The sequence below is a fragment of the Agelaius tricolor genome, unplaced genomic scaffold, assembly GCF_023055355.1.
Source record: "Agelaius tricolor isolate 1412-34295 unplaced genomic scaffold, bAgeTri1.0.p SCAF_35, whole genome shotgun sequence".
NCBI lineage: Eukaryota > Metazoa > Chordata > Aves > Passeriformes > Icteridae > Agelaius > Agelaius tricolor.
In genome coordinates, this window is record NW_027269295.1 from 507,833 (window position 1) to 519,991 (window position 12,159).

The 12,159-nt window shown below is 63.2% G+C and overlaps 1 protein-coding gene across 1 annotated transcript; it reads right to left on the reverse strand.

Moving 5' to 3' along the window:
* Positions 1-3,117: 3,117 nt before the first annotated feature.
* On the reverse strand, positions 3,118-8,075 carry LOC139602601 (cytochrome P450 2C5-like). The gene is made up of 10 exons (XM_071452558.1): positions 8,002-8,075; positions 7,569-7,755; positions 6,904-7,066; positions 6,425-6,574; positions 5,679-5,839; positions 5,068-5,244; positions 4,838-4,979; positions 4,256-4,443; positions 3,449-3,590; positions 3,118-3,311 (listed from the first exon to the last, which is right to left on the reverse strand). The coding sequence occupies exons 1-10, from the start codon at positions 8,073-8,075 to the stop codon at positions 3,118-3,120; spliced, it is 1,578 nt and encodes a 525-aa protein (XP_071308659.1).
* Between the last annotated feature and the right edge of the window lie 4,084 nt (positions 8,076-12,159).

The following is a 12,159-nucleotide window of genomic DNA, read 5'->3' on the forward strand; positions in this document are numbered from 1 at the left end:
CAGCCCCAGGATGGGCACAGGAGGGGACAGCCCCAGGGATCAGCACGGGAGGGGACAGCCCCAGGGATGGGCATGGAGGGGACAGCCCCAGGGATGGGCACGGGAGGGGACAGCCCCAGGGATGGGCACGGGAGGGGACAGCCCCAGGGATGGGCACAGGAGGGGACAGCCCCAGGGAACAGCACGGGAGGTGACAGCCCCAGGGATGGGCACGGGAGGGGACAGCCCCAGGGATGGGCACGGGAGGGGACAGCCCCAGGGATGGGCACGGGAGGGGACAGCCCCAGGATGGGCACGGGACGGGACAGCCCCGGGCTCCAAGGGGCACGGCAGGGCCCCTCGTGCCAAGGCCATGGCACCGGTTTGCTGGGAGCAGGGGAAAGCCTCTGCCTTCAGCCGCTGCATTTCCAGCAGCACGGGTACGGCTGGAGCCGGGACATTCACAAGCAAAGGGAGGGAGCCGCTCACCTGCCCGGGGCTCCCCGGCACCGGCACCGCCACGGCCGCGGCAGTTACCGAAACCTGCAACCGCCCCGGGGTGCTGCCGGAGGCCGCGGGCACAGCCCCGCAGCGGAGCAGGCGGCGCCGGGGACGCGCGGGGACGGGGGATGTCGAGGGGTGGGGACGGGGGATGTCGGGGTGATGGGGGATGTCGGGGTGAGGGGGATATCGGGGTGCCAGGCAGGTGCCAGGGGATGTCGGGGTGCCAGGGGATGTTGGGGGATGTTGGGGGACATTGGGGGATGTTGGGGGATGTTGGGGGACTTTGGGGGATGTCGGGGAGCCGGGGGATGCCAGCAGCCCCCCCAGGATGGGCACCCGCAGCCAGGGCAGGGCACCATGCCCGTCCCGAGCGCAGCTGGGCTGGGCAGTGACACAGATGGCATGGAGCACCCCGGGAAGCAGAGCACGGGTGGCCTTCAGACACCTGTTTGGGCCCAAAGACGTGTTTGGTTTTACACTCAGGAGCCCAGAGGTCACGCAGTTCACAGGCACAGTGCTGAGCCAGGGCTTCAGCAGAGGCTGAGCAAAGGCTGCTGTCACACACGTTTTTGGCAGGTGGCTCTGCCTGCCTGAGCTTCCCCAGATGAAGAAAAGAGCTGATTTAGTCATCTAAAGGTCACAAATGTGCTCAGAGCCAGAGTAAAGGCTGGTTTGAGCATCGTTTGGGACAAGGCACCCCAGGACTCACTGGGTCCTGATCTCACCTCCCTCCAGCAGGGCACAGCCACCTCCCCCAGGGCAGAGTCCCTGCTGTGCCCCTGTCCATGCTTGCAGGAGCACCCCAGCAAGGCAAACCCCACCAAAGCCAGCTCTGAGACCCCTGGAGAGCCCAAATTTCCCCCATAGCCTGAAATCCCAGGCTCTGCAGGGTCCCCAAGCCCCAGTGCTGACACAACAGCTCTGCAGCACCCTCACCCCGGGCAGGGGGAACGGGAGGGCTGGGAGCACGGCCCACCCTGCCTGCTCCCCCCAGGGAGACTCCAGCAGCTGCACACAGGGCTGGACGGGCTCCTGAGGGTTCCTGGAGTTCAGTATTGCTGTGAAGGAATCACAGAAGCACAGCCCAGCGATGAGATAGCAAGTGTGTGTTTTTGGAAGGTGAGACAATTGGAATTGTTCAGCCTGGAGAAGAGACTCCAGGGAGACCTCAGAGCCCTCTCCAGAACCTGAAGGGGCTCCAAGAGAGCTGAGAGACACTTGGGACAAGGAAGGGAAGTGACAGGTCAAAGGGAGTGACTTCCAACTGCTGCAGGGCAGGGTTAGATGGGACACTGGGCAGAAATTCCTGTCTGTGAGGGTGCCCAGAGCAGCTGGGGCTGCCCCTGGAACCCTGGCAGTGCCCAAGGCCAGGCTGGACACTGGGGCTGGGAGCAGCCTGGGACAGTGGGAGGTGTCCCTGGGACAGTGGGAGGTGTCCCTGCCGTGGCAGGGGTGGCACTGGATTGATGCCTGGGTGATTTCCTGGCTCGAGCTGTTCTGGGAAAGGTGAAGGCACCCCAGGAAGAGCCATGGAGCTGAAATCCTGTGTCTGGGAGGCTTGGTGGGAAGAAATGGATGCAAGAGGCACCACAAATGTTCTTGTAAACACCAGCATCCTGTTGTGATGGTTATTTTTATTGTTCTGAATCCTTCACCAAACTGAGAGAGCCCCTGCCCAGCCAGGAGCCCCAGGCAGCCCTGGCACGAGGAGCTCGAGCAGGGGCATGGGGATGGGATGGGATGGGATTGGGATTGGGATGGGATGGGGATGGGGATGGGGATGGGGATGGGGATGGGGATGGGATGGGATGGGATGGGATGGGATGGGGATGGGGATGGGATGGGGATGGGGATGGGGATGGGGATGGGGATGGGGATGGGGATGGGGATGGGATGGGGATGGGGATGGGGATGGGATGGGATGGGGATGGGATTGGGATTGGGATGGGATGGGATGGGATGGGATGGGATGGGATGGGATGGAATGGGATGGGATGGGGATGGGGATGGGGATGGGGATGGGATGGGGATGGGATGGGGATGGGATGGGGATGGGATGGGGATGGGGATGGGGATGGGATGGGATGGGATGGGATGGGATGGGATGGGGATGGGATGGGGATGGGATGGGGATGGGGATGGGGATGGGATGGGATGGGGATGGGATTGGGATTGGGATGGGATGGGATGGGGATGGGATGGGATGGGATGGGATGGGATGGGATGGGGATGGGATGGGATGGGATGGGATGGGATGGGATGGGATGGGGATGGGGATGGGGATGGGATGGGATGGGATGGGATGGGATGGGGATGGGATGGGGATGGGATGGGGATGGGATGGGAATGGGATGGGGATGGGATGGGGATGGGGATGGGGATGGGGATGGGATGGGATGGGATGGGATGGGATGGGATGGGGAGGAGAAGCACTGCCACCTTCCTCGTGTTCCTGGCATGGGGAGGGAAGGGCTGGGAGCAGGCTGCTCATGGAGCTGGTGGCACAGGTGCCTGACAGGTCTCACAGGAGAAGCTCCAAGCCCAAAGTGTCCCTGCTGTGGTGGCTGTGCCCTCGTGGCCACAGGGCAGGGGTGGAGGCACCTGGAGAGCCTTTCCTTGTCCTGCTCCCCCAGCTTAGGAGGACACCGGGCGTGGGAGAGCGAAGAACTTGCCCGGGATCGCCCTCCTCTCGATCTCGAGCCACAGGGAGAACAAGTCCAGCTCCCTGTGCTCCGTGGCCAGCTGGAAGGTGAAGCTCTGCAGCAGCGTGGTGAGGAACAGGAAGAGCTCGATGCGGGCCAGCGCCTCCCCTGGGCACATCCGCTTCCCTGGGCACGAGAGAGGGGTGACCCCGGGGGGACAGCAGGGAGGGCGGGCAGCCCATGGGGCGGTGGCGCTGTGCTGCCCCTGGGCGCCCGTGCTGGCGCTCCTGGGCACGGAGCTGGCAGGGCGGGGCAGCGCTGACCTGCTGAGAATGCCATGAAGGCCTCGCGCTTCCTGAACTCGCCATTCTCATCCAGGAAGTGTGCGGGGTCCACTTTTTTGGGGTTCTCCCACTGGGTTGGATCCGAATGCACAGAGGAAAGGACCGGAATGACAGGAGTGCCCTGTGGGAGAGGGATGGGGCAGGGATGGAGGAGGGACACCGTGCACACCTGGGCTCTGCTGGGGTGGCTTAGTCATGGGGGGAGGCTGGGTGTGCACCCCAGTACCCAGGCAGGTTCCCATGGGGAAGCAGCCTGGATTGGTGGCTCTGTGCCACTGGGACAAAGGACCCGGGGCTCTGGTGTCCCCATGGTCCTGCCAGCCTCTGTGCAGCTCATGGGACACAAATTGCCGAGTTACTCCTGTGGATTTCTGTTAAAGCCCCTCTCACTGCCCCAAACCCAAGGCAGGAGATGTTCCCTCAGGGTGGGTTTTGCGCACTGTGCTCGTGGTCAGGCAGCAGGGGTGGCTGTCCCCACATCTGTCCCCACATCTGCCGAGGGCTGGGGAGTTTGGCCTGGCCCCAGCCCAGGCTGGGCTCCTGCTCCTGCCCCGCAGCCCTGCACAGCTCCATGAGGGGAAGAGCAGTTTTCCAGGATGGGCAAGGAAGGGCCCCATGCTGTGGGCAGGACAGGCAGACACTCACGTGCCTCTGCTCCCCTCTGCAAGGTCATCGCTACCGAGGATTGGGAAACACCCGGGGCCTTCAGACGTGAGCAAACAGTCAAAGGACAAAGGCAAATGGCCCTGAAGCCCCGCTGCCCCCTCTCTGCAGGTACCCCCGTACCTTGGGGATGGTGTAGCCCCTGAACAGGACGTCCTGCGTCGTCATGCGCGGGAAGTTCTCGATGCGGCTCTTGTGGAAGCGCTGCAGCTCGTGGATCACGGCGTTGGTGTAGGGCATCCGCAGCTTGTCCTCCGTGCTGGGGGCACGGCCAGCGCCCACCACGGCATCGATCTCCTCCTGGACCTTGGCTGGGGACAGCAGCGGGGCTGGGTGCCTGCTCTGCAGCCTCCCCAGGGTTTCTTACTGGCCTCCACAGGCACTTATCCTAAACCCAGGGGTGGGCTGGAGGGGGAGCAGCCTGCCCTAATCCCTTGGAAAGCCCGGAACAGTCTCTGCCCTCATCCCGCCCTGCACCAGGCAAGCTCAGAGCATCTCCCACAGCCAGTCCAGGGCCATCTGCACAGGCAGGGATGGAGCACAGGGAGGAGCACCCGGATGCCCCTGGCCTGTGGGAATCAGCTCCCACCCTCGGGTGACCCACAGGATGATTTGGGTCTGCCCCCAAGCAGGACCTCCCAGGGCTGGGACCCTCTGCCCTGTGAGCATCCCGGGCACAGGAGCAGCTGTGTTTTGCTGCTGTACCTTGGATGTGGGGGTGCTTTGCCAGCATCAGCAGGAAGAACACCAGGGTGTTGCTGGTTGTCACCGTCCCGGCCCCAAAGAGGTTGAACACTGACATGATCAGGTCTTCGTGGCTGTACATGGTCTCTGGGCTGCCCTTCTCCTGCAAGAAGGTGTGGTGGGGAGGGGCTCGGGGTTGTCTGGGTGATCCTGCAGGCTGCAGCCAGGCTGGAGGGCAGCCCCCCCTCTACCTTCTCTGCTCTGATCAGGAAACAGTCGATGTAGTCCCGGGGGCAGCTGGAGTCCAGAGTCAGCTGGTGGAACTGCACCTTCTCCTGGATGTGGTCCTTCAGCTTCTGGCAGTCGGCCAGAACCTTCTTGTGCGGCCCCGGGAGCCGGTCCATGATGCTGGGGAAGGTGTTGTACACCTGTGGGCACAGGGAGGGGGCTCAGGCTCCTGGGCAGAGCCCCCCTGACAGCCACACTGTCCCCCCAAAGGTCCATGATGCTGGGGAAAGTGTTGTACACCTGTGGGCACAGGGAGAGGGGCATGGCACAGCTCAGGCTCCTGGGCAGAGCCCCCTCACAGCCACACTGTCCCCCCAAAGGTCCATGATGCTGGCCAAGGTGCTGTACACCTGTGGGCACAGGGAGGGGGCTCAGGTTCCTGGGCAGAGCCCCCCGACAGCCAAACTGTCCCCCCAAAGGTCCATGATGCTGGCCAAGGTGTTGTACACCTGTGGGCACAGGGAGAGGGCATGGCTCACCCGTCCCTCCCAGCCACGCTGTCCCCCAAGGGCAGGGAGCCTCCTCAGCCCCCTGGGGCAGCAGGCAGAGGGTGCTGAGCACAGCAGGCTCCCACCTTGGCCACGGGGGACAGGAAGAAGCTGACGTAGTTCCCAACGGCGTTGAGCAGCTCCAGGAACGCGGCGTCGCTGTAGCTGTAGCGGCTCCCGAAGACCACGGAGCAGATCACGTTGGACACGGCGTGTCTGAACATGGTCATGGGCTCAAAGGCATTGCCTGCAGCCAGCAGCAGTGAGAAAAGCCACCAGTTATTCATCTGTTTCAAGACAGAAAACACCTCTCCCCCGCACTCCAAGCCCCTGGTTTTGGACCCTGCCTGATCTGTGGGGCCTGGCAGCCACAGCAAAGAGCCCTCCTGAGCTGGAGGCTCCTCCATCACCTCCCTGCCACAGCTCAGACTGAGGGCAGCACAGGCACCTGCAGGAAGCCCCAGGAGAGGTGTTGGCAGGAGCTGGGTATTGCTGGAGAGGAGGAAATCACCCTGATGTGCCCGAGTCCCTGGGGCAGTGTCCTCGCTGATCATTCCCAGGCCCACACAGTTCTGTTCCCTATTCCGTTCTTCCAGCAGGGAATGCTCCTTGGTTGTGTCCATCCCTGCACCAGTTCAGAGCAGGATCTCCCTCCTGGCCCTTCAGCTGTGCCTGTAGCCCATCCCTGCAGCTCCTGTGTGGGATGGGGCTGGATCTCAGCCCTTCCCTGCAGGGATCACCCACACTGGGCCCTGCAAACAGCTTTGGGGCCCCACATGTCCCGTGTGTCCTCTGCCCGCCACAGGGCCAGCAGGGACAGGAGCCACGTCACCTTTGAGCTTTGCCAGCAGCTCCACCAGGTGCTGAGCCTCCTGCTGCACCTTCTGGGACATGGAGCTCTTCCCCATGCCAAAGTCCCGCAGGGTGCTGAGCGTGAACCTCCGCAGCTCCCGCCACTTCTTCTCATTGTCGGAGACAAATCCTGGGGGGACAAGAGGAGATCAGCCCCTGCCCACCCCGCTGCTCCCCAGGAGTGGGAACCCTGCTCTGAGGAGCAGCAGAGCAGTAAGCCAGGGGACGATGCAGGTGTGCAGAGTGTCCATGAAAGGATGAGGATCTCTGCAGCAGCTCAGAACAAAGCTGGAACTGCCTAGCTGGAGTTAATACTGTCCTTGTCCTTGTCACAGGACCTGAAGGGTCTTGTGGAGCAGGAAATGGGTGTCTGAGCTCTTGGGTGCTGAGCCCTTCCATGGGCTAGGGGTGTGGCCATCTGCTCACCCAGATGGATCCAGGAGAGGCCCAGGCACTCACCGTAGTTTTTGGAGAGCTGCATCAGGAGGGGGATGGTGGGTCTGCCCCCAAACTCCTCGGAGTGTCCCACCAGGGCGTCCTTCACTGCCTCGTACCCGCAGAGCACCACCACCGGCTTCAGCCCCAGCCACACGGTGAAGATGGGGCCGTAGGTGCTGCTGAGCTGGGGGTGGGCAGCTCTGTCAGCCAGGGTCCCACACCAGTTCATTCACTTCATTTCAAACTGGGATTGAGCCCACAGCACTGGTGAATGCCCAGCAGGAGGGGAAATGCCTCCCTCAAAGGTGTGACCTTACCCCATTCCCAGCCCTGTCCCTGTCCTGTCCCTGTGGGTTTCTCCCAGTTCCCCTTTGGGGGTTCAAAGCATCATGTCCAGGAGCAGCTCTGGGCAGGAGCAGCACTGTGGCCCTTGAGGGGCATTGTCACCACGTGGGTGCCTTACAGGAGAAAGGCTTTGATAACAGGGCTGGTTCTGCTCCCAGCAGAAGGGATTTAGGCAGTTCTGGTAGAGCAAGAGATGAGGGCGGAAGAAGAGAAAAGAAAGGTAGGAAGAGTCACCCGTGGGATTCCCCTTTTATTTTGGCACAGGACTGTCCCACTGTCTGTCCTGCTGTCCTGCAGATGGGTCCAGCACGGCCACTTGTCCCTTGTCCCTTGTCCCTTACCTTCTCGTAGTGCCTGTAGAGGGGCAGCACATCCTTCTGCCACAGGTTGCCCAGGATGGGCCACGGAGCAGGGCCAGGAGGCAGCCGGCTCCTCTTGGGGTCACGCCTGCAGACCAGGAGCCCCAGGACGGGGAGCAGGAGCAGGAGGAGCAGCAGAGTGAGGAGCAGCCCGGCGTCCATCCTCACCGTGCTGCCGAGCAGGGAGAGAAACAAGGCAATTCCGGGGAGGAGAGCGCAGAGGGAGCCGAGCAGGGGCTGCTGTGTGTGCCCTCCCTGCTCGGCCCGTGCCGAGCTCCAGGGGCTCCGGGCGGCTCGGGGACCCAGGCGCTGCTCTGTCCCCGCCGGGCTGCGACAGAGGCTCGGAGCCGTCCCGGGAGCTCCGTGACCCCGCGGGGAGGCAGCGGCTGTCCCTGCCCGTGCTGCTGAGTCACCTCTGCTCGGTGCTCCCGTGTTGCGGCACGCGGCACGAGAAGATGTCACTGTCACTGTCCTGGCCGAGCTTTTCATGTCCCCCCAGCGGCTGCCCCGTGGGTCACTGCCCTGCTCACCGGGGCAATGACCCAGGAGAGGCCCTTCTGGTAAACAGAGGGGCAGAGGGGCCACTGTGCCTGTGGGGTTACAATGTTCCACCAGACTCCTTCCTGGTGCAAAATGGATCAGAAAATAGAAAAAACTCTTTTTTCTGATATCTCTTGGGGCTCCTCTTGAGCTTTGGAGGAGCATCAGCCCAAGGTGGTGTGGTTGTCGGAGGCGTGGGTTAACTCCTCCCTGTGCATTGCTCCTGCAATGTGCATCTTGCTCTGAGCACCTGCACATCTGGCTGCACATGAGCACATCTGGCACATCCCACACCTCTGGGCTGAGCGGGCTGGGCACAGGCAGCTCCCAGGAGAGGATGGCATTCCTCCTGGGGGGGGAAAAGGGAGGAGGTTCAGGTCCATGGAAGGAGCCCTCAGCAGGGGGAGTTCTGTGGCGCTGGCAGAGCAGAGCCGGAGCTGCTGCACTGCCCTGGAGCAGCCAGGCTCAGCGGTGGCACTGATACCAAGGCAAGGGATGTCGTCCTAGTGCCACTTCCCCAGGGGCATCCCAAACCCTCCGGGGTGCTCTGCTCCCCCGGGCCTCATCCCTGTGGGGTGCAGGATCTGTGAACGCCTCTGCAGCACATTCCAGGCTGTGCCCTCTGCCAGCCCAGGCTGAGGCAGCCCTGGCAGCCGCTCACCATGAGGCACAGACCCCTTAATGACTGAGCTGGGAGTATTTCTGGCTGCTCTCAATAATGCAGCAGCACTGGCTGAGCAGAGCCTGGCTGTAATTACAGGGCCAGTGTCATTTGTCATCAGTGTCGCCCTGCTGGCTGCCAGGGTGATGCCAGCGTGTCACAGCCCTGGGGCTGTCATCCTCTTGCTGTCCCAGCTCTGGTGACAGCCCTGGGCACTGAGCAGGGCTCTGGTACCTGCGGCTCCAGCCCTGCACCCTCTGGGGGCTCAGCACAGCAGCACTGTCCCTTCCCTCCTCCATCTCCACGCTCAGCTAAAGCAGCACAGTTCTCCTGGTTCATGAAACATCTCAAAGGTCTCTGGGAGCCCTGTGGGACACCAGGGCTGGGACCTGCTGTGGGTGTGAGGCAGCCAGGTGGTTCTGTGTCTGCTCTTCCCAAGCAGGAAGACATCATTCAAGAGGAAGATGAAGCAATCCTCACTTTCCCTCAATAAATATCATCAAACACCTGCTGCTGGTTTCAATTGTGATGGAGCAGCAGCAGCAGTGATGTGTACAGGGGTGGCACAGCACAGCAGAGCACAGTCCTAGCATTGGGAACAGGCGTGGGAAGGGTAATGGTTAATCAGGGACAGGCAGCCTTCACCTGGATCCTGCCGTGGTTTGAAACACGAGAGCGAGAGGCTCTGCCTGAGCAGGGTCTGCACAGGGGCAGAGGAGCCACTCTGTGCACAGTTCCTGCGGGATCCCTCCCCTCCCCAGTGCCTGCAGGATCCCATCCCAGTGCCTGCAGGATCCCATCCCAGTGCCTGCGGGATCCCTCCCCGGTTCCTGTAGGATCCCACCCCAGTGCCTGCGGGATCCCTCCCCAGTGCCTGCGGGATCCCACCCCAGTGCCTGCAGGATCCCATCCCAGTGCCTGCGGGATCCCTCCCCAGTTCCCGTGGGATCTCTCCCCTCCCCAGTGCCTGCGGGATCCCACCCCAGTGCCTGCAGGATCCCTCCCCAGTTCCTGCAGGATCCCTCCCCAGTTCCCGTGGGATCCCATCCCAGTGCCTGCGGGATCCCTCCCCAGTTCCTGCAGGATCCCTCCCCAGTTCCCGTGGGATCCCATCCCAGTGCCTGCGGGATCCCTCCCCAGTTCCTGCAGGATCCCTCCCCAGTTCCCGTGGGATCCCACCCCAGTGCCTGCGGGATCCCTCCCCAGTGCCTGCAGGATCCCACCCCAGTGCCTGCGGGATCCCTCCCCTCCCCAGTGCCTGCGGGATCCCACCCCAGTTCCTGCGGGATCCCTCCCCAGTGCCTGCAGGATCCCTCCCCAGTTCCCGTGGGATCCCTCCCCAGTGCCTGCGGGATCCCTCCCCGGTTCCTGTAGGATCCCACCCCAGTGCCTGCGGGATCCCTCCCCTGCAGAGCCAAGCCCATCAAGGCAGGATGCCCGGGGTCGCTGAGCCCGTGTGGGGCCGGTGGATGCCAGGGATGCCCTCCCATCAGGGAATGCCCCGCTGGAGCGGGTCGTGCCCGTGGGCACAGCCCGGGCAGCTGGATCCATCCCCGTCACCGTGCCCGGGATGGCAAAGGATGAAGAGATAATTAAACTTTCCAATAGCATTTTAATTTCCGATCCCCGCCCGCTTCCCCTGCTGCCCATCCGAGGGGTGACGGGTGTGAGGACGGAAGGGCGGCTCTGGGAGGTTTGCAGCTGCACCAGGCACTGCCCGTAGAGCCTGCAGGAATTAATTGCTTAATTAGCCAGCATCCATCCATTTATCCCTGCTGTAATTCCCCAGAGAGTGCGGCTGGCTGCAGCAGGGGCCTTTGGTGGGTCTGGATCATGGGTGCAATTCCAGGAAAGGAGCCTGCAGCTCTCCCTGAGCCCTCGCTCCTCACAGGACCTGGGCTCTGTTCCCACTTCTCCATAAACACTGCTCTATTCCTAAACCGTGTTTGGAGAGGGCAAATCTTGCCCTGTGCTCGTGGAAAATGAGCCGAGCCTTGCCACGCTCCCGTGTCCCTGGTGGTGAGATGGATCCCAGCCAGATGCCAGGGAGCTGCTGGGAAAATCACCCAAGGGTGTGGATGGAATACAGGGGATTCCTTAGAGCAGCTGCACTGCCCTGAAACCTTTCCCGTCCTGCTGCTCACCTTCCTGCAATAATTACAGAGAGGAGAAATCCCCCCTTCCCCTCTGCTGCCTGGCCACCACCCCAGGTCCTTACCCGGGCCGCGGGGCTCCTCTGCTCCCCGTTTGTGTATTTATCACATCCACAAACCTCATTGAAATGCGTTCATTCAATGGAGAGAAATCAGCACTCCCACAGGGGGTGATGCTCGGGGCAGCCGGGCTGGCACCGGGCACGGCCCCACGTCCCTGCCGGTGGCACCGGGAGCTGCTCCAGGGCCGGGAAGTGCCAGAACCTTCCTCCGCATCTCCGTGCCCGGGGCCAGCTCCGGGGGCTGGGCCGGGAGCCCCGGCGGGCAGGGCGGGGCTCGGTGCGCCCTGCGCGGCCCCACAAACCACCCGCAGGACTTGGGGGGACGGGAGGCTCCGCCGGCTCTGCCGCTCCTCTCACGGGCCAGGTCCGCCCTCCCGGAGGATGGAGCCCTGGGGCAGGGCAGGAGCGGGCACAGCCCCGGCCGAGCGGGGCAGCTCCGGTGCCATCTGTCACTGGTGCCACGGGCACGGCCGGGCCAGGTGGCAGATGGCAGGAGGAGCGGGAGGAGCGGGGCTGCTCCTGAGGGCGGCACAGCCCGAGCCAGGCACAGCCCGAGCCAGGCACGGCCCGAGCCAGGCACAGCGGGCAGATCCAGCCGGGAGAGGGGAGCACGGGGATGCTGCAGGCTCGGGCAGAGAGCCCTGCTGCCCGGAATGCACTCCTGCCCGGGGCAGGGTAACTCACAGTGCACAGGGACTGAAACACGGAGCGCACAGCCTGGTGCCTCCTGGGCTGGGATCCATGGGATGGGATGGGATGGGGATGGGATGGGGATGGGATGGGATGGGGATGGGGATGGGGATCCTGCAGAGGCTGAAGGCTCGTACTCCAGCACAGCTCAGCCAGGACAGAGCAGGGGTTTGGTGGTGGTCTCTTGTCCCCACCAGCCCAGGGATAAGGGGTGGGAGCAGCTCCTGGGCCGTTCCCCCTGCTCCCCTCCTCCCTTTCCCTGTTTTCCTGCTGCAGGGATTGCACAGACACCACTTCCATCCCACCCTTCATTATCTCTGTCTCCTGGAGCAGCAAACAGGGAAATGTGATTAAAGCCTCTCTCAGGGAGCTTATCAGCCTGTGGGAAGGCCATGAGCTCCCTTGTGCCGGGAGAGCAGCCCTGGGCTGCCGGGGTGTCAGCAGCACGGCCGGGCTGTGGCTCACAC